The sequence below is a fragment of the Battus philenor genome, unplaced genomic scaffold (genome assembly GCF_028537555.1).
Source record: "Battus philenor isolate CCGP_79_NKW_IND1 unplaced genomic scaffold, ilBatPhil1.0.hap1 SCAF_20, whole genome shotgun sequence".
Lineage (NCBI taxonomy): Eukaryota > Metazoa > Arthropoda > Insecta > Lepidoptera > Papilionidae > Battus > Battus philenor.
In genome coordinates, this window is record NW_027181683.1 from 2,855,217 (window position 1) to 2,878,670 (window position 23,454).

General features: G+C 33.4%; 1 protein-coding gene across 5 annotated transcripts in view; it reads left to right on the forward strand.

The window, feature by feature from the left end:
- The window catches only part of LOC137922711 (protein bric-a-brac 2-like), a 37,382-nt gene that overhangs the window by 10,822 nt on the left and 3,106 nt on the right, over nt 1-23,454 (forward strand). For 3 of the 5 annotated variants that reach the window (XM_068765744.1, XM_068765743.1, XM_068765745.1), the window contains exons 2-9: nt 4,268-4,666; nt 6,380-6,552; nt 7,243-7,352; nt 8,008-8,130; nt 8,709-8,896; nt 9,654-9,699; nt 10,208-10,835; nt 11,007-11,921. In XM_068765744.1, the coding sequence (XP_068621845.1) occupies nt 4,607-4,666; nt 6,380-6,552; nt 7,243-7,352; nt 8,008-8,130; nt 8,709-8,896; nt 9,654-9,699; nt 10,208-10,835; nt 11,007-11,379 (1,701 nt within the window). In that variant the 5' untranslated portion in view covers nt 4,268-4,606 and the 3' untranslated portion in view covers nt 11,380-11,921. Of the gene's footprint in view, nt 1-4,267; nt 4,667-6,379; nt 6,553-7,242; nt 7,353-8,007; nt 8,131-8,708; nt 8,897-9,653; nt 9,700-10,207; nt 10,836-11,006; nt 11,922-16,004; nt 16,420-23,131; nt 23,281-23,454 lie in introns of those variants that run through there. The other 2 variants (XM_068765747.1, XM_068765746.1) reach the window with 2 other exon arrangements.

Below are 23,454 nucleotides of genomic sequence, written 5' to 3' on the forward strand. Positions count from 1 at the left end.
TAGATATTATAATATTATTTGCAATGCATAGGCTTTATCTAATGATTACCGCTATGAGTGGACTTGCGTTGCTGGCATCCAGTGATTTCCAACGACCTTTTAATATGTCGTCGGTTTACGTACTGGGGGCCCTACCCCACACCGGCTATACCTACCATATGCTATACTATACCAGCTCATGCTCGCCACTCAAAAACTTCAATCTATGACAAATATATATATATATTAAATAAAACAAGGGGGAAAAAATCTAATTTACTTTTTTATTATATCGTTTAATTTCTTCTAGAATGTTCTTCTAGACGACGTAGGTTTTCTAATACAAGCGTGCAAGCTTTTAAATCTGTCTTTAGTTGTGTTTTTAGAGAGTAACAGAAGTTTTTTTTTTATCTGGTTTTGTGCGGTGAATATCATCTCCCATCGATATGACTTTCCGTGGAAATATTTCTCATAGGACCTCCATACTGGTTTTTAAATGTGTGATAAGAGACCCAGTCCTGCAGGAAACAAGTCATGGAGTTGTACTCATCAAGCCCTTAAAACATTGGTTCATTGTTATCATTTCAGTCCTAAGACAACGACTGTTAGACATGAGTCTTTACCAAAAAATTATTGGACAAAACTGACGACGAATCTGACCGCTATGACGTGATTAAAAATCGTGTATTGGAACAGTTGCTATCTTTTTCTATAGAGATCAGAAAATGTCTTTCATACCAACTGCTTCCAGCGTCTTTCGACATCCTTAACAAGGTTTTTGTGCAAACTTTTGTTCAAAGAAGTTATTTAAAAAATAACAACTTTCAATCATCGTTTGTTGTAGCGTATATTAAGTAATTAGGTGTTAACACGACCGGTATAAGTATGTTATGTTTTTTAGCTGTAATTGTAATTGAATCACGATTGTAAACAAACTAAATGCTATACAATATTAGCGGAGAGATGGGTACTGAGGCCCTATTGTGTTTACTTATTACGTACGCCGTGACTAACTGAATACGCTGACACAAGTTTGTTGAACGTCCATCATTGCATTGTCAGGGATTATAAAAATGTATATTTTTATATCATTTTCTTAAGATTATAAAAATGTCAAATATTTCAATACACAAAGTCTAGCTTTAGCTTTACAAGTGCTTTAACATATATATATTCAACTGGACAAAGCTACATGAGAATTATTACTAACAGTTTGATCTTATTGCATACCAAGTCTCCTGAACCATCATTTAAATCTTCTCATTCCACTCCTGGACATGGGTCTAACCAATACATTTCCAACAAGGTAAGGGGTAAGAGGCGTCTGCATCTAGCGTCTGATGACTTTAACAGTCTTCTGTTTATCTTGTAAACGTCTTACCTTAACCTTAAGTTTCTAGCGGTAATATGTTAATGTAAATAGTTTACCTACTGTCAACTCAACTTATCAGGCTATGTCAGTTATTTTCGTTTCGCTACGGGTCACCTTATTCGATTTCGTAGAAAAATCCTGAGCATAGCTGTCTCCATGGTTCGTTAAGAAACTTGAGATCTTGCTAATGAGGCATTTCTTTTTATTTATAAATCAAACTTTACGTTTTATAAGTAATATAATTTTTATGATTAATTTAGGTTTTAAAACGGCTATGTTTGGGGATACTTCTACTTAAACAATAAAAACATTTTCACAGACCCGGTGAATCAGTCAATGATATCGGCTTTTATATTAAATAGCTTCTACAGTGCTATACAAAATAGCTTCCAGCTGTTTTATTACGTATCAATGGAGTTCAATTAATGATAAAAAGATTTAAATGCCCGAGGGTAACGGAGCGTCAACGTTATTTCACTTTTTACAGCAGGAAGTGATGAGAACTTATAGCGTTTTTCCAATACGAAGCAAATCCCGCTTAAAATGCGAAGTTATATAGAAATTTTGGCTAAAAATGCGTTTACACGTGACACAAAATGGAACAAATTTTTTGATGCAGTTTTCTTACCAGATTAAACCAAAGATTTATCCAAACTGCTTAGCGGTAGAAATAGTTACTGCGGTGGTAATTAGATGACCTAAATGCCATAGGCCGCGTAGACTTTCGTTGTATGCCTATATTTTACAGCTCATCTTAATTTATTTATTTAATATTTGTAACAATTTATGTATAACGGCGAACTTAATACCGAAAGATTTTTTTTTAGTTCAAATATAAATTAAGGAAGTTAGGTTAAACAAGATATCATAAAAAAATATTCTTCAGAAGTTTCTGTTGTATACTGTCTGTAACTTTAGGGGTTCGATATGGGATCAGAATTAAAAGATTTTGAAATAATTTAAACCATAGATTCATAATCTATTTTGAAAGTCCGTTTTCGTAAAACCTTAAAACCTTCATAGTTAAATTAATAATTTTTATAGAAAAATTTTACCGAGTTGGCACTTTTACAATTGGATCAAAGCTTACCTTGACAGATTAAACAAATTGTCAAAGATAGTTTGTATGGTTCAGGTTACGTTTTAAGTGACTTCGTAGAAGATAACATACTCTTAAATCACGTCTTAGCCTTTAGTCTGTTTTAATGTTTCTTAAATATATGTAATTGCATATTATCTAATATATATTATATATTTATATATATTTTTGGACTGTAAAATGGTGAGTTTCTTTGGTATGTTTTTCACAGGTCTGAGGCAATTTAATTCAGATTGTAGACTGTAGACTAAAAAAAGTGATATAATTCACTGTATGTTAAAAGCGATCTTTTAAATTTGTGATAAATAAATCTGTCCCTACTTTTTTCCTATTTCTACCCGCTTATTCAGAAACTCTACTTTTTGGTTAAGTTTTAAATTGACATAATTTTCCGATATTAATTAAAAAAATAATGCAACAAAATGTCAATAAGTATCAAGATTAATTAATCATTAGTAACACAAATTACGTAAAAATATTTCGTTAAGTATTTATTTTTTAATTAAGCTTGACGGTTGAAATTTGCAGTTTTTCATTTAGGAACTTAAGCTTATTGACTTATTTTCGCAATAACAGCAATGATTTTTGCTAATAAAATATGAGTCATTCTTATAACAAGTTGGTATATGTAACACAATTTATGTAGTATCAAGAAAGTTGCAAGAAAAACGCGTGGCTTAGGGGACGATTTCAGGCTTCGTTCGACACCTAAATTTCGTGGACGATGTAAAACGCCTGGAAAATGATATCTAGCTCCTGCGACTAAAGGCAGGCGATGATCATTTTGGAAATCATTTATTTTAAAGAATTTAATCATTGAGAGGTATTCTTAATGTAATTAACACGCAATAATAATAAGTTTTTTATATCTTAAATTAAAATGTGATATATGATGTATAAAGAGAATAATAATTCAAACCCAGCGATATCATAGACAAGATATAATGTAAATTGGAAGCCATACATCGAACGTATATATAACAGCAACACGCCGAAGGCGGGGGATCCCGCGCTTAGGGTCAACCGGCTCCCCTTCGCTCCGTTATTGATTTTTATGTTCAAACTCTTTTTTGTTCGTTATGGCTTCTGGAAAAATTTCCAGCCAGCCGTCTCCCTTCGATGCGCGCCAAAAGTTTCCACTCTCGGTCAAGGAGTAAGAGGTTTTATAACGTGCCCGCCCACTGATGACGAAAATGTTTTGCAATAAACTTGTACTGGCCGAAAATAAATAAAATCGATGTTCTACTCCGTTGGATTTTGTGAATCGTACTTCATATTTGAAAATTTTACGTTCTTAAGTCAAGATTTAGATTTCAACATTTTAAAATATTTAACCTTATTAATTAAATAAAAATCTGGTATAATTATATATTAACATTAATTAATTTTACATTTTTTGATATTTTTAGAATAATTTCTAATTTAATTTTTTAATAAATGCGACTGTCTAATATATTCTGGTAGTACAAAATCTGCAGTAGTAAATAATAATTAATTTTATAATGAAGTATTTCTAATTTTGAATTTACTTTTTATTAATATTTATGTTATCGTTACGTTATTTATTATTTCTGAAACCATCTGAGCTATGCACTCTTTTGAAACTTTTACACTTATAACCAGTTACAATGTATTTTATTGTATTTAATAATATCTAATGTTTATTCATTATTAAATCATTTGGTGTGCCATAGTGAATTATTTTTAATTTTTTTTACTACATCGATTTGCATTTTTGAAACTTGTTTACTGTTTTTTTATCTTGTTTTTTGTTATTCCTTGTAAACAAATAAATAAAATTATATGTTTTGTTGCAGGTATCAAAACGTAAACTAAATTTGTGAGTTCCAGTATCCTACATACAAAATATATACAGTCTAGTCGTAAAGTTTCTTATAAAATACAAAACCAAACGAGTATACCTTGTACTTAATATTTCTACTTATATATAGAGCTGTGATAAAGAACAATTTTGTGGACGTTTCGCGTGTTTGTTTATATTGTAATTAAATATAATCCTGTGCAATTTTTTTAAACTAATGTCAGTGCAATTAATATAGTAATGACTGAGAGAGCGTCGGCCAAAGATATATAAGTATTTAGATAGATATGTTTTAATGAGATTTAAGTTTAAAGTGAGGAAAGTGTGAAACAAGATGGCGCTTCCCCCGCAACAGTTCTGCGTGAGATGGAACTCTTACCACACCAATTTACAGGTGAGTAGTTTTATGTATATTTACATGTAAAATTTATTTTACTAGCTTTCCCCAAAGACAAAGCGAGATGTTATTGGCTTGTTCCATTCTATTAGAAAAAATAAATTTACGTAACCTACTTTATAGTGATTGCTTTAATTGATTAAATGTGAAAGATGTAAATTAATTTCAGTTCAATGTTAACTGTCAAATACGTCAAGTTAACAGCGAACTGTCAAATAATAATATTTTCGGCGTAATTTTGATATTTATTTGTTAGAATCTTTTACAAAGTATTAGCAGACATATAGAAAGACCAATGAAATAGGGGGTAAAGGCCTCGGTATTAAATTAAGACGTGACGAGCGGTAGCTCTATAAATTAATTTTCATGTATATACACTATTACGTGATTATAATTATAATAGGAATAACAATTGTTAAAGTTCGTTCCTCCTTTAAAAGAACTTTCCTACAATAAGCTAGGGTTGCAGGAGAGGCCTCCAAAAGCGGGGGCTATAAAACAGCGGTGAAAGAATATATGTGCATGAAGAAACTAACGAGCACGTTTCATTTAAAAATCGAAATTTTTACTTATGACATATAGCGTATATATATATACGGGTGACCAGGACGATGTGTATAAATTTTAGAAGTGTAAGTAAAGCGAAGTAAATCTATATATGGATATTTAATATGCTTATAATTGACATGGATACTGATATTAAATGATCATGAATAATTGAATACGTTAATGTCTCATTTATTGTCGGCCAGTTAGCGTCGATGAGTGATCATTTTCATAAAGGGAATACTCTAGCGATAGTGGTCAAAGATACGAACGATAGCGCCTCGAGTGCGCTGAACACAGACACGAGTTACGCGTATTTACACGCGTCCTTACCTTTCATAATCTTCACTCGCACGCAATATCTACGAATTTGAAACCGCCAACAGAAACTTGTCAGGGTCACTGTACCGCAATTTTCGTGACTCATATCTTAGCGCAAGTTATCTGGCGTAATAAGGATTATTGCCGAAAAAATAATCAACGTTACCTTCTGACGCGGTGTGAAATAAGTGAATACACCATTCATGTTTTACTTGATAAAGGAAGAGTTATGCGATTGTAGAAGAAAATGAAACCGATATATCCTAGAAAGAAAAAAAAACGTCTATGATTCCAAATTAGAAAGAGAAAGATTATTTTGTTTCTAGCAAATAAATGCTGTTTGCTCGCTGGTAAAAAAAAAACTAGTAAAAATCGTAATAAGTGTAAATGATTCTTTATACGCCTATAACGAACTGCTCTAAACACTTTTTAATGGCATTTTTGGAAAGTGATCACAGAAAAAAACCCCTCTGAGTTTGTTCTGGGCTTTTCTCAGGACAGAGGCTATTTAAAACACGTAGTCATTATAAGTATGTCATTGTGAGGGAGCTCGATTTGATTCTAGTTTGTATCAAATTGAGCACACTAGCATTCTTCTCTTGGCATACACAACAGAACGATGCAAATTGGAGAGTAATTTGTATGAATAAATATATATACATTTTTTAAATTATTTATTTAGCTAAAGAAGATACCATAACAAATCAATCTGGTTTGAGTGAGAGTATAAGTTGATATTAATAATTTAAAATGAAGTTAAACTAGGTATATATGTTGTTAAAAATTATAATGTGATAATTAAATCTGTATGGTGGTGTGAACTTTGTGAATTCGTGCCCTCAGTCGGTGTTCCCGCGACTGCTGCTGACGGAGCAGTTCGCAGACGTGACGCTGGCCTGCGAGTCTCGCCAACTGCGCTGCCACAAGCTGGTCTTGTCCGCGTGCTCGGCGTATCTCGAGAGACTACTGCTCCAGAACCCTTGCAAGCATCCCATTGTCCTCATGAGGGACATGAGGTGAGTATTTACGCCATCGACCCTTGATTCTTTAGTGGCCTCCACGAGCTAGTAGACGCAGCGTGAGTAGAGCTTCCACTAGGTGAATCGACGACATAATCCAGGTTGCGGGGAGACGCTGGATGCGGGCAGCGCACCGGTCGTGGTAGCGATCTTGAAGGTAGTTCTATGCCTTGCAGTGGTCCATCATTAACATGATGATGCATGTCTAAATAGGTCAATGACCTTTTTAATTATATTTATCGTAACATGGTTGAGTCAAGTACAAAATACACTACGACACATTTTCGAAAGCGATCCTGTAGTTTTATTAACACAAATTAAAGGAAGGTTGTGATGGTTTGGACGGTAGAACTCCAAAAATATCATTGCCATGACAAAAATAAGTCATTTAGAATTTTACCAAGATAATAAATTGAATATCCTGACACCATATCCATTCATGTACGTTTTTACACGATGGTGTACATTGATGGTGTTATACTGAGGCCGTATTATTGCGGAATTTTTAATAAATAACTAGTGGTGGTAAGTGTTTAAGCCCGCAAATAATAATGATGCTCTACATAGAGACAAAATAGTACGTCACGGTAGTTCAGTTATTTTACTATGATTTTATTTACTGGAACTGATTTAATTTATTATGATTTTATGTAGCAAAATTTTATCATGATTGTACACGTTTACCAGGTTCAGCGAAATGCAGGCCCTGGTGGACTTCATGTATAAGGGCGAGGTGAATGTGACCCAGGAGGAGCTGCCCAGCTTGCTGAAGTCTGCTGAGGCTCTGCAGATAAGAGGTGAGTACTGTCTGCGGCAAGCGGTTTTTTTATTGATTATGGGCAAAGCATTTGATCTCTTAAGCGATGACAAGGTCTACATTAGTACATGGTTGCATAGAAGATACCTAATCACTCTTGACTTACTTGACAGGTTTTTATAAGTACTACTTTTAACTACAGAACCTAAGTCTTATCTCTGCATTATATATCTCTATCACTCCTTATCAATATTTTCATGTGGCTCAAATCAATACAATGACTACACTAAAAGATACATTTATCATAACCTATATTAGCTTGGGGTTTAGTAGGAAGAACTTTGGATATCTTCATATTTCATTACTCTCATTTCAACCGCAGAAAGTTTACTGGTGGACAGAGGTCTCCCTAATAGATTTCAGATAGGACCGTTTGGAAGCATCCTGCGTTCAGCGTCTTCTGATAGTCTTAACAAGGTCGTCTATCCATCTTGTGGGTGGACATCATCTCCATAAACAGGACTCCCCAGCGCCCGTCTATTTATTAGTCGTTCTATGTTTAATAATTAATGAAAACTTCTTTAGATCATTAGGCCCCATAGGGCAAGTTAAAAATCAAGAGATAAGAGCTTCTTGAAGATTACGTCGTTTCAGAAGATTTCACTGTTGTGACTGTGTTTTTAAAACATTCACAGGACTATGTTCGAGCGACAACACGGGTCTGAGCTCAGAGTTGGGCCCAACTTCTGACAACAAGGACTTCACAGTGGCCAGTGAAGCGTTGGTTGCCAATGCACACAGGGAACCTACCACCAACGGTCAGTTTCAATACTGCCTATGCTTTCCTCACCATAGTTCAAATTTAAATATTAAAATTCAGCTCCCATTCTCGGGCCGATATTTATAATATTTTGCCTAACAATTGAAAAACTTAACAGTAATTGAAAATCTTAGATTTCACGATATTAATTTCTACAATATGCTAGTATAAATGTTTTTTTTTTGCATATCTTACTTTCTGCCAATTAAGATAAAAAATGATAAAAAAAATAACAATTTATGCAAAAAAAACCTTACACGTCACGATTGTTAAGCAAGACGTAGTATTGTATTTAGTCGAGAAGCTTCTAATGACTATTGTCTGTAAATGTCCTTTATTATTCTCTAGTCGATTTATTAAACTAGGCATCCAGGCCAAATTAAAGTTAAGACAAAGGCCATTCCCAATTTTCACTTGATATTCAAAAACCATTGTGTTACATGAACAAATTAAGAACCATAGATAAATAATTATATATAAATAAGAAGATATTGGTGTGACATGCTAATGTAAATAGTTTTAGATAATGTGCGGAACCTTTTCAGAAAATCTTACCTATCAACTGATTTTCGGCAGGTCCAACAACACAACATAAGCCAATCACCAACAACAGTAGCAACCAAACGAGCACAACAACAACAAATGGCACCAAAAAGCGGAAGTCTGAGGACAGAGAACGGAACCCCGAGGTCAAAGAGGAGACGGTAGAAGAAGACGGACTTTATTACGGAGAACTAGACAATGATAACATAGAATATAATGAGGTGAGTTTTTGAACTATAATATTCAAATTCAACTTTAATATTTAATCACATTAGCAAAAGTTACAAATGTGGCGTTGTATAAACTGGATGACAATTCGCACAGTATTGATGATATATGAACAATATTAATCACCGTGGTGATCTACAAACAATCTTGCAAAAAAGATCTACCAACATTTCTGTCTACTTATGTTTAAAAGTTCCTGGTTATCAATTTTAAATTTATTAGCTTCCTTTATGACAAATTTTTGTTACCAGGTATTAACGAATTTTCCTTTAGGTACACTCAATAAAAATGTACTGATTATTTCTTGTACTTGTACCTCTCTATGTAATAACGTGTGTCCTCTTGTAGAACTGAAAAAACGCTTCTCAACTCCATTGCCAGATTTGGTAAAATCCGTTCGTAGCCTGACTACTTGGCAAATAGATTATTCCTACCAAATTTCAAGACTGGTTCCTTATGGTTCCAGAGATATTGTGATATAGGTAGAATTAAATAATATGGGTAGAATTTTCTTATCGCGTAGTCTATTATTGAATTGCCTTTTGCACCTAAATATTCTCTTAAATAAAAATTACAGGCACAGACACAGTTTTCTCGTCTTTGGCTATTCTTTTCTTTACTGTAAAAATAAATGCAGGCATTTATATTATATACATTTGTTTTAAAACTTATCTTGTCTCTTAATGGTGGTTCCAATTGCTTCTACCACTTGTTTCATTAAATTTGCTAATAAAACGATATTTATTCTAGGAGGAAGAATCTGGAAAGCCGGGAAGCAGTTTAGGCCAAACATCAGGTAAGACTGAAATTTATCTCAATTTACATTATAATTTTCGTTCTAAGTTTTATTTTTTTACAAATATTTTCAATGTTTGTTTGCAATGTGACTTCACTTATGTCACTTGCTTTTTTAAGTTACACATTTACATTTTCTGTTCTTTGAAGACGTTTATATATACTTTTTAAAATGTACTCGCGTAGCCATCGTGAAAATATATCGTTTGCATTGTGTGTGAGAACCATAGAGTATAAAGCGAAGATCATATTGTGAATGGACATTGTAAAAATATGAACAATGAATGTCTGTAAGGTAGGCCATTTTCAAATATTACCAAATTGGTAGAATTTTTTAGTAGAAATTGAACCATGAATGTTTTTGTTATTTCAAAATGGTTTGGTCGTAAAATCGATGCATTAATTTTCTATCTTACAGACATGTCATTTGTCAACATTACTATATATTTCAAAGGACATTCATGGTTCACTTAATTTTATATTTTTCAAACTATTCATCCCTATTTCAGGTCGAAGACATTCTTACATTCGAGTGAAGCCAGAAAGCGAACTGTTGTTTCAGACTAAATTGCAAAACTTATCCAAAGCGAACTCCGAATACATAAGCAGACTGTCCAAAATGAATGCGACGGAAATACAAAACGAATTCTCTAAATACGGCCTCAACACTAACAGCATGGCGTCCGATGACGCATACGTGCAGAAGAACGCGGAGAATGATTTTTATAAATCGTGGCTGGAACAGAACGGCGAGCTGGAAGTCTCCTTGTTAAAAGCTAATCAAACCAAAAAATCGAAAACGGACATAAAAAGTCAAAAGTCTGAAGTCGAACTCATACCCAAATTGAAGACCGATGTTGCCAGTAAAGATATCTACTCGAAAGTCGGGGATAAACCGCAAATCCGTAGGCGAGGACGTCCACCCATTTTTAAAGATAAAAACATGGACATTGGTGATACGGTGTTAAAATCTGATCTGGACCAATTTCTGGAAGGTAAAGAAGTCAGCTCGTCCGGACTTTCGCGGAAAGATTTGGAAAGGGTGATGATGGGTAAATTTAATCCCAATAGGCGATACTCTAATGAGGCAATGTGGGCAGCTCTGATGGATGTGAAGAAAGGAGGAAGTATTTATAGGTAAGCTCATCTTATATTTATATTTATTGAAAAAAATAATCAATGCTTTTTTTAAATAAAATTAAAAATGTTTCTTAGATTTAAGTGTAGATGAAGGTAAAAATTAGAAATGTATTATCGGATAGATTAGTGTCATGGGAGATTTGTTAAGAGTTATGTTTGTTGTTACAGAGCTGCCCAAACTCATAAAGTGCCGCGCAAATCCCTCCGAAACTGGATGAAGAGATGCCACATTAAATCATCGTTCCCGATGCCACAGCAGCTAAAACAGTTTGTTGAAAACAGTAAAAAACAACGAGAATATAAAAGCTATGACGGCTACCCGAATTCGGCTGCCGACAGTCAGAGCTACGGCGAGAAGAGCGGTACAGAAGATGCTCCTGCTTTTGATAGCGAACTAGACTTTGGCAAACACTTTCTATCCTTTACCGGCGGTCAAGCGTCTAGCGAAGACGAAGCCAGGGTTGAGGAGAAAAGCGCTGACGCGGCGGAAAATAATTCAGAGGATGGCAACACCGCTCTTAACATGTCTCTCCACGAATAGCTTACGACGGAGTTTACAAAATTATACCTGGAGAGTATGACCAGAAATAACTGCCAAAGAATAAGCAAAGATTGTACAGCATACTCTTGAACGTTGTGGCTTGTTTTCACGTTGGCTCTAATATGAACTGATTTTTAAAAACAATAACTATAAAATCGAAATTTTGCAAGAACTCCTGAGCGTCATATCTTCGTTATTTTATTAAAATACAAATCGTTCAGGTCTTTCTCTCTCCACATAACTAGAAGCTATTAACAGTTATGAAGTTTGGCTCAAAGTGGCTATGACTGGTACCAAATTTGTATGAAAAATAAATGTTATTTCACGCCATTTTCTGAGGTTAAAGAATTAAAATCCTGTTTAAATTGTTTTCTTTTTAAGACAACCAGTATCAGGGCTTAAAATATTGATTACTGTGCTATCGTTTCTATAAATATTATTGTTAAGGCTCTAAACCTTCGTACAGGATTGTAAAATGATTTGTTATTTTTACAAACAAGAAAATGTTTGCATATAGTTATATTCATTTTAAATAGTGGCAACCCAATTCCATGCAAACCAAAATTTAAATAATTTGCTATTTTAGTTAAACTATGATTTTTAAAAATATTCTTTTGACAACTATTATTAAATATTAAAAAGGATCGTACAGATCGTTCAGGCTATAAAATGACAACTCTGAAATATGATAAATATTTTTTCTTTTAAAATGCCAATAACTTCTGGCGATACAAACATGCAAAATTTATTTAAATGTGTCTGTATACTATTGTTACCTTGTTTATTATTTATGAAACCATTGATTTCTTGATTTCTGGATAGGTTGTGTCATTAAATAATTGACAACAAGCTGTACATTCACCTCATTAAAGTTTTACACCTGTTTCAAACACCCTGTATACACTTAGATAGTTATGTCAGGTTTAAGTTTTAGATTTTTGGTATCTATTACCACTATGAGTCAAACGTCGCTAGAAAGAGAAATTTTAAATTTTAACAAAATAAGATTTGACAGTCACAGAACAATGTGAAAATGTGTCAAAAATTTTAAAATAAAAAAAAGAGTTCATCCATTTTGAGCCAATGTGATACTGTGTGAAGCCTATTATAAAGTTCATATTAAATGAGTCAACCTGTATATATCAAATTGATACCAATGAGTTCTAAAACGGTCTATTTAAACATTGAAGAAAAAAAAAGTTTATTTATTTTTAAATATTTCCTATCACTTGCAATATTATTCCCAAAGATTCTTTTGTGTTTTTTTTTTGTTTAAAGATTAGAAACACCTCGTGTGTTATTGTTATAGGAGATTTACGTAGTTGTATCTCATTATGTCAACATCAGTTTTTACCGATTCGGTACTTAAATCGCGTCGAGGATTAATGTTATTTTATTTATTTCTACCTACCGTTTTATTTGTTATGTTGATTGTAGATTATTAGTCGAATTATAAATAGGTAATTATTGTGAAAATATTGGCCTTTATACAATCGTATGTCCTTTGGGACGGCGTCCAAAGATAAATGAAAGACTTGAAAATGAAATTTTAGCGGTAAATTTATGATAAGTCGGTGATCGCGGTCGCTGTATTGAGCCAAGCGGCCACTCATTTTAGAGTTGCCCGTATAATTAGATGTAAACAATTAATTATCTGCGAAGATGTTAATGGGTTCATTTTAAAATAGCCAAAATTTTAAAAATTTAAGCAACTGTCATCACCAGAGATTGTATCTTCGGATGTATATTTATACTAAGTTATTTCTGCTAAGAAACTACGGAAGCGGCTTCATTGAGTTATTAACGGATAAATTAAAAGTATGTATTTCCTTCTCTCTCCATCGTTTATATCCCACGATTTTTTTTTGATGAATAATTGCATTCTATAATAAGCAATCTTTTTTTTGTAAATATACACCCAAAGAACTGATTTCTGGTAATCCCATATTTCGATACTTATTCTTAACGGCTTAAACTTAGTGATAATTTATTTGTTTTTAAGAATATGTACTTAATTAGTAGCGATTTATCCCTTGTCTCCGTGGAACGTTGTTTTAGTAATAATGAAAGCTACTGAAACCTCTGTACCGCGCCTTAGGTACGCGCGGGGCGAGACAGGGAGAGTATCGGCCTCTGCGTTCCGTCAGTCAGCCGTGAACGCTGGCGGCGGTAACTGGGGTTATATTTATATGTTTGGGACACTGGACTATGTCAGACGCACATGAGATAAATATAAAAAGATGGATCTTGTGTTATCTCGTGATTTTAAGACTGTAATTTGAAAGCGGTCTATTAATTTACAGGAAAACTATATAGGGAACGTTTTGAATATAAAAGTGACTATTTGCAAATATTACAATAATATTCGCGTAGAATACGGGATACTGCTAAAAGACTAAGTAATAGCGGCAATTTATCAACTAAAAATTTAGAAAACAGCGACCGATACTCCTCCCCTTCACGTCGCGCGTTAACCTAAGGCGCGGTACAGCAGTTTCGGTTTTACTATAGTATAATTAATTTTGCTTTAAACGAAATTGGTCCAACGATGGGCGGTCGACTGCGGATTGGACAACGTGCAATTAATAAGATTGGTAAAGATATAAATTTATTTTCTTCACTGAACTCACCATGAAAGCCTTACCTCTTTGCTCTGGGTATGTTTATCACTCCACACTTTGTGTATTGTATATCTTATTGTCCTATTTCTTAAAAAAAGAAAGGACATTGTTATTGCCAATCTATAGATAGCTACATACAGAAGGTTTGACGTTTATGTAGATATTTATAAATATCGGTTTACTTTGTGTAAAGATATATTTAAAGTATTATTGTATAGTGCAAGTGTTCAAATGGATATTGTTTAATTTATAATTTCTGGCACTAAATTGTCGATCGCTGTTTCGTAAGGGCCGTTCACTATGTGTGTTGTTCCTAAGATGTATTATTTAAACGCGTTAGTGCCTTCGGGGGCCTTGAAAACATTCTCGTTTACGTTCAGGGGGCGCGCATTGGACCTGGCGTTATGAAAATCGGCATTCAGCCAGTGGCAACCGAATGATTTAGTATAGGATCGAATAGTAAAAGCCAATGGGACCTTACAACTTAATTGGAGACTGACATATAAATATTACGTTGAAGTTTGTTGCCAATTAATGGAATTTAAGTATATATATATACAATTACGTACTATATATATGTTTATATATCACTATATAATGTTAATTCAAATAATTTTAATTCAAATGCCTTTTTCTAATAAATTTTTAAAAGGAATACGATGTATGGTATGAATAAAAATTATTCAATTTTTTTCAAACAGACTTAACAGTCATACTTACAATTTAAGGCTATTATAAAGCAAAATTGATACAATTAACAAAAACAGAAGTTTCATTTATGTTTCTGAAAATTAGACTTTATTTCTATGGTTGTAAATTTAAAAATTGTTTACTTAATTATTAAAGTTTTAAAACTTAAAGAAACAATTTATAATCTTAGAAATTAGGATGGTTTTCGATTGTGTGTGGATAGATTGTGATCTAATCGACGTTTATCCTTAGGACGTGAGATGATAGGAGCAGACAGGATGGACGCCTTAGCGTTAAATTTAGGGTTGCCACAGTCAGGTCCATGCCAGTCGCTCGCAATCCAAGAAGTGCCTACTTAGTGTATTTATACATAAATAGATGTAAGTTGCTATGTAGATATATACTATATCAGTGTTGTATGCAGTATTATGTTGGTTTACATTGCGTTTCACCGTATTTAATAGATTTTCTACTGTTTTAGGACAATTTGATGAAATCAACTGTTCTATTTCAAAAGATGAATATTATAGGCAATTTTAAAGAAACATTTGTTCATTATATAGATTCCGATAATGGCTATTATTTTTTTTAATGAAATTAAAATTATATAATATTTATTCTGTGCTGTTGAAGCTGTCATTTGAAATAAATAAATTTTAATCCCTCAAAATAGTTATTTAATTGTGAAATTGTTAATTTTAACAATTTTACTATACAAAACGCTTTTGTCGATCCATGAATATTTTATATATGCGTAAATATGTACGTGCAGTTCAGACGTCCGCCCGATTATAAATTATTAGAGTTATTACAATTATAATGATTGTACCATTTTTTGCTTTGTTACGGAAGTTAATAAACATAAACTATGTAATTTTAATCTTTTTGTTCGAACGCACACCACCCTATTTGCTATTATTATCCTTGCTCCTATTTATGGTCATTTCCACACCGTATTTATATAAAATTACAATTAATATAATTATATGCATACCAATATATTGCATGCAAGTGCGCGCATACGTGCATATAAAACCTTTTTCCATGTTTTACAACAGAAAAAAGATACCCACCACGAAACCAGTGTGCACTTTTGCGACATATATTATATTTTTATCTTATACATGTTAAAACCGAGTGCGGCTTTTCCTCGCTTTTTACACGACCTCGCAAACCCGTACCCACCTCCCGTAGGAAGCCAGGAAAAGAAACGCCCCGTCAGACTGACAGCACGAGTGTTGCCAGCGTGGAAATAACGTTAGTATTGCGATGTAACACAGCTAAAGGGCCGTTTCTTCTCCTCGCTTGTTGCAGGTGTGCGGACGTCGACGGAAATTGTGACGCGTCACTTTATCGATATGGATCACGGCATACCGCTGAACATACACGCGAGGCCGCGCATCGTCGGCCGCCGACCCAACGCCATCGTCAACATCGAGACGGACGTGTTCCAGGAGAAGTCTTACAAGCAGTACTCGTCGCAGCATCTGCGCGACGCGCTCATTGCCGTCAAGAAGGGGTACAGTGTTTACGCAGCTTCTAACAAGTACGGCGTCCCACGGAAAACATTGCGGAATTGGATGGAGAAATACGACATTAAGAGTCAATTCTCTAAAGGACGACGTGGGACTAGAACTCAGATTCTCGATCCGTTGGACCTCATGCGGGCGACAAGGTCAGAGAGGTTCGACGAGTCTTTGTAAAGTCGCATAAAGCAATGGACTTGCCCACCAACGGAATATAAGGTAGTGTCATCCACGAGGACGCGCTCTTCTCTCCCTCCTTTTTTATTAGCTTATTAATACAAGATTATAGTTCGCTCCAAACACAGAGTGACGTTTAAATCAATACAATCATTGTCATTTACGCATCTTTCATAAATTTTCAATAATACCGGTAGGAAGCATCCTGTATCCAAATGTCTTCGTACGACGTTAACAAGGCCGTCTATCCACGCTTGCCAGTCCAAAATCTTTACTCCAGAATTATAAGGTCCTAAGGTTCTTCTAGATCAGTACAACGTTAAAACCAAAAACTTTCTATAGCCGTAATAACTGATGTTTGAATATTCCTTAACCGCAATTTGAATATATAATTATTTTTAATTAAGTTTGATGAAAGAAAAACCCTCTGAAGTCTTACGCATTATTTGTATTTATGTGCCTTTTATAAAGGTTTAACACCTTACAACGGTGTTTATCATTTTATGTGCACTGTATTATTTCACTTTACTAAACACCTCCCATTCTTGACACGTTAGTTACAATTTCTGCATCCTCGTGAAATATTACGATAAACATGCCAAAAAGCCACATTTTTGTTATGACGTAATTAAAATTAATCAATAAAAGTCTGAAATTAAAAACAATTAATTTCTTTATCTTTTAACGTGTTTACTAATTTTTTGTATATTATGGAATACCTTGACTTTTTAGACAAATATTAACGAGTTTGGAGCGTATTCTAAGTTCAGTGCGTTAACATTTGAGTTATATATTTCTCGGGCGCGTCATTGTGGATTGCTATTGCGGTTAAACCTTTATGTATAACTTATAGTGTTACCAAAACCGCTGTACCGCGGCGAGACGGAATGAGCATCCACCACTGTGGTCAGTCCGGTATTAAAGCTTGCGGAGGCGGCGCATGTTCTTTTTTCCCAACCCCCCGCTCTTTCCCAAGGCACGGTACAGCGGTTTCGGTAGCATTATACTGTAAGTATGAGCCTAGTACGCACAGCACGTGTTTTACTATAGTTGGAGTGGTATATTTTTAATAAAATAATGCATTTTTATGATAAGACATGTGTTGTCTTTTCGATCTTTGCTCCCATATAGTGACTTTATAGACTTTGACATTTATACTTCTGCTCTATATATATAAGAGTAATATATTGTTAATGTATTTGGTGGTTTGTACTTAATATTGCCAAAGTATAGGTATGCTTTTATAGAGTGAAAAGTATTATTATATTAATTTTGACATTTTATATTTGTGTCAAAATATCGGGACATTTAAAATTATTTTACAGTGGTTACATTTTCTCTGAATAGTAATATCTTTGTCAGGTTTAAAATTTTATACAACCAAACGTAAATAATACCAAAGCAAACTATATTACTATTTTTGAATATATTAAGCATTGTTTATAAATACTACTAAATGTAGAAGGTATTATATTATTTATTAATCGTCTTGCTCAAAATTTTGATTGCAATTTTTATTTATATTTTACCGGGTAATGTTACTACATTAGGTATTAGCACCTGAAACCCATTTGCATCGTATTGAAATGTGAAAAAAGCGGCTTGATATTGATTTTTTTACTTGAGTGTTAAATTGTTGAAAAGTAAAAAAAAATGAATGAAATGGGTGCATATAGCGACTAAACAATTTTGATACTAGTAAATCAATTTCTATATTTTATGTTATAAATTCAATTACCAACAAAGAGCATCCAAGTAACATAATAGTTTATCAATATTAGTGCTATTATAATATTAATATTTCATTTTAATACGTTATCGCGTATATATACGCACTGGTGAAAGTGACAATGAAAATTCATTGTACATATGTTACAGTTAAAATTAGAACTAATTTTTACTAAATGCCTTTGTTAAAACTAGAATTAACTAATGCTCAAAATTTAAAATCGGTTCTAGTTGTTACAGAACAAAAGACGTTTCCGAACGAAACTGTTAAAATTGTACCGACCGTGGACAATCATACCTCATTAAGTTAAAGGTAATATATATATATATATATATATATATATATATATATATATATATATTGAATTTCCTTCTGTTTGTACAGTTTATAAAAAATCGTAAACCTATTCCTATTTTATTCGGTATTAAACAATCGGCAAACAAATCAACGTTTTGTTAAACGAGTAGGGCTTGTTTTCATATTTGCATCTAGATGTTAATGAGGATATGTCAGATAAAGATGATCCCAAAAATGTGTTAAATAAATTTAATATAACATATTGTACAAATAAATCGGGAATTAACGAATAATGGCTTGTCTTGCGCTGTTCGGATACAGGGTCTTCTCGCGTCTTTGATTTTATCATTTGTCACACTAGTGGAAGGCCTACCCACCCCGTGTCTGCCGGTGTCCACTCTTGGTCGCCACTCCCCCGACCACTGTCTCACAGCAATTCTTCGAGCTACCTCGATGACTTTGTTCATTCTGCTTATCTTCTCATTTTTGATTCAATCTCATAACGAAATAGCATAGCCTTCTCCGTTGCTCTTTTGTGACCATGAACCTTTTATAACGCCCATTGTAATTCGTCGATCGAAATTGAGGTATTCTGAACGGGAAGATATTTGGAGCTTTCCGAACGCTGCCCATCTGAGTTAAATGTGAATCTTGTACGGTAACATATCACTTATGATGCAAATGGGTTAAATCAATGCATTGGTTACTTTAAAATTTTAACACACACGTTAAATATGGATTCAAATTTACGATATAGTGCCAATTATTATTTTAAATTATTATTATTTTTTTTTAATTTATTAAATTAGTTCCTAACAAACCAAAGTAAGAGTTCAATCCAAAGGGTCAAATGTATTTAATTTTTTTTTGTTGTTAATTATTTTATAGTTGCTGCAACGTGTGGCATTATTTTAATGAAATTCGGATAAATATAGATAATAATTAAATTATTTTGGGATAAGTCTTTAAGTGCAATAAAAAGTCACGGTTTTTTTTTTTGTAAACGGCCAGTCGTTTTTTAATGTTGCACAAATTTTAGCAATATTTTACTATAAGGGATTGTAAGGATATAAACTAATCAAGATATTACATTTTAATCTTAAGCCGAAACGTAATTTGTGATAAAATAACTTTCATTTGTATACATGCAGGTAAAGTCTGAATATATAGTAATGTATTTATATTTGTTTGGTTATATGAAGGGATAAACACATAGATTGCCTGTTCAAAAATCAATGGTTTTATAAATAATACATAAGATAATGAGATATAGTAAAAAACGTTTTCAAATTCGAATTACAAAGTATTAATTGTTTACTATCCAAGTCCAAGCAGACTGTACCGCCAGAAGTTAATGGCATGTCACATTCAGATGGAAAAAATAAATTGATGTAACATCTTTCTGAATTATGTTTATATACAAGATGATTGGAAAATATATATAAAAACTTTTAAGTTTTTTGCTGACAAATTTACCCCTTTTACATCTATAAACAAACAAAAATATCTTCAGATTTTACCATTAATATTAAGGTGATTGTCGTGATTACTGTAGGCTATGAAAATATAATACGCGTGAATAATTACTGTACTTAAGAATTTCAGAAGTCTTTTATATTTACAAACGTAATTTTAAATATCAAATTTGTGAGATACCGATGTAATAATTTCTTACCGCTGCATGTGACTTTAATGTAAACATAAAACGGATATTATATATCGATTTCACATCGTATAAAGTGGAACTGGTTAATAGTGAATTTTGCCATTCAAAATATTAATAGCTTTTTTTTTACCTGGTTCACACTGCTGCCCAAGGAGTGTTTGCGGATTCCGCGGATTCGAGTGGACTGGGCGCTGAGGGCGCTGATCCTAAAACCTCTTTTAAGTCAAGGTCACAAAGGTCAAGGGCAAGAAAGGGAGAGTTGAAATTCAAAATTAAATATTTTACATATTTTTCATTACAAAATTTGAAGATGTGTTAACTTACTCCTTGCTACTAATAGTGCTTATGTTAAGCTCTCTCAGATAACTTTGTTTCGAAATGTTAAATACATGTCGAGTGACAGCAGGTGCCCCTTTTTGGGGGCCCTTGCGTTTAGTCACTACTGAGCGTTCACCCAAGCTTTTTTGTGCTACCGAAACCGCTATACCGCGCCTAAGGTGTGTTGGCTGCTTCTTTCTTGCAGTCCGCCATCAACTCTCTATAGTGCTCGTGATCTTTTTTTTCGGCTTCTACCTCTCCACACTTTTCTAAGACGCGGTTCAGCCGTTACGTTATTTTAATTTTATGTATAACTAAATGAAAGGTTTAGGATAAATGTCCTCAGCGCGCTGCCTTCTAAGTGGACTGTAAATAAGGCACATTTGAATATTAAAACAACACGTTTGTGTTGTTTGAGTAAATTAAGACTATATGGTGTTTCAATATATGTTTAAATCATTTATCGACATGTATTAAATGTTAATCGAATATTTAATGACAATGAAATGATTGGGTGACTTTGGTTTTTGATACAATTGTACGAATATGTACGGTTTTAAGTATTTTATTACACAATTCCGGTACGAGCGTCGACTATATTCGACGGTCACAGCGGGCTTTTACTTCTTGCTCTTTCACACACTTGTGATGAGTTTTACTTTACTAGCTGATACAGACACGCATTACGTACATCTAATGTTATTATAATAAACTGTAATTGCAGAGATAGGTTAAAATTTCTTGGTTGACGAAAATATTGTGTATGTTTTGCTAGCCAATAAGCGCAGTACTGAAATGATTAAAAACTATATAAAACAACGAATTACTTTTTTAAAAACAATATACACGCACTGTTTAATTTTCTAGCACATATCTCCGTAAACATCGAAGAAATTATGCTGTTGAGGTCGGTATTTTTAATTTAGCATGACATTTGAAAAAAGAATTTTACGCTTAATGTGTGTTGGTAACATTCACTAGTTGACTGGTCACACTAATGTGGATTAAGGGCAAAGTTTAATGTCATTAATAATATATAAGTACGGGTGATTGTATTTGATGGTAATAAATATGTTTTGTCGTGTACACTCTGGTTTTATTGCGTCGTAAGTGTGGTGGGTGGGTTTAAAACTGTTGTAATATTGGCAACACTGGGTTACATAAAACCTTTTTATATTTATATTTGTTTTTTTTTTATATACTTTTTATATTGACAGTTTGTGTGGCGATGCAGTTTTGTCTGTTCGTTTATTCTATCAATCTATTACTGTGTATTATTTTCCTATTACCTAGTTTTGTAAAATTATAATTGAATTACCAGCATCATTTGAATTTATTTAATCCAATTATGTAGTCCACACGCTCGTCAAAGTTTTTGGCAATGAAAATATTTTATTACGATATCCGGCTATAAATATTGCACAACGATCTTTGGAAAGCGACATCGGCTAATTTCGGCTTCGTAGAGCATTATCTCTGTCGCACTACTGACAAAAGGTCACATAGGTAGTGTGGGACAAAGATAATGGCCGACCACGAAACCTAACTTAACTGCAAAGAATTTTTTTTAGGGAGCTACCGCAAAGAGAGAATTTTTAATAATCTCCAAAACCTTGTGAATTCAAAAGATAATATTCATTATGAAAGAATAGCGTAGAACACAAGGTCTCATTTTGAACATTGTGTGCGACGACGGATGACATTTGGATGACATACTAAATGAAATCTGCATTTTTATTATATCGTTCAATGCTTTTTATTAAACATTGTTAATTATTACATTTTTTATTTAAGTTTAATAACATAAATCTGCTACCAGAAACATGTATATTATTAAATAACTAAACAGATATCGCGACAGCGAAGGAAATGCATAAATATTGTAAATATTTAAATGTACTACTTTGAGATAGGTGTGTAGAAATTGGAATAAGCTTAAGTGATGAAAGTACTCCATGAGATGAATGTCAGCTGAGCCTAATTTGATAGAAAGGAGATTCAAATTCGATCATGACTTTCTTTTCAGCTTCCCATCAGAAAAGAGCCCAGAAAAAACTCAATCAAGGGTTTTTTTATGATTCATTTTCACAATACTGAGGTCAATGTTGTTATTAGCTAGAAAATATTTATTTTAACTTTCTAGATTCTGATGACACTAATTATTATTGTACGGTTTATAAATATTGTACAACCAACAAGTATTTTATAGACCAAAAAGAAATTTATGTACCAAATTTCACGAGGTAGCTAGTACCTCGAAAACTTTGTACTATCAAAAATTGTTGACTTTTCGCAGTCTAGCAGAAGAAATTAAAAATGATTTTCTAAAACGAATTAGTTTCAATCTCATTGATGTCAAACACTGGACAGCTAAGGACAGTTGTTTTAGCCATACTCTTTGTGTGTTTGTGTAGGACAAAAATGGTGTCGTTTTTTTATATTTTTAATCAATCAGTGATTATGTGGTGCCTTAAGGAAAAATTCGTAGCAAAATGGTTCACAAAATGCTATTTGGGCTGCACATTTTTACTTATTTACTCCGTAGTTAGTTATAGGTTTAAAAGCTCTGAAGCTTTTAACTGACGAGTAAGAGACTCAGAGAAATGAGTTAAACTTTCACTCCTTTAAAGCTTTTTACCTATAACAAATAAATATATCGACATGTAAATAACTTAGTAAGTTTGTATATCGGATTGTATTTTAACGAGTGAAGGGGATTCCCCCACAGAGTTTGCGATCGCCAACGTGCAGTGCCAGTACGACAGCCCGTCGGACACCGAGGCGGACGGCGAGCGGCCAGCGGCTCGACCGCCCGACGACCACACGTACGACCTGCGCGACGAACCGCCCGCCTTCATTATACAGCAAGTTAACAACGTCAGTATACAATTCACCTTTTTTTAAATTAAACTGTACTTAACTTGATACAAAATATAAAATGCTCAATTTCCTAGTAAGTGTTCCTAGCTAAGGATGCACAAGGGCAGTAAAATTGATTGTAGAATTTGTATCAATAACGTGCCATTAAACTGTGGTCACAAAGTTCTGGAT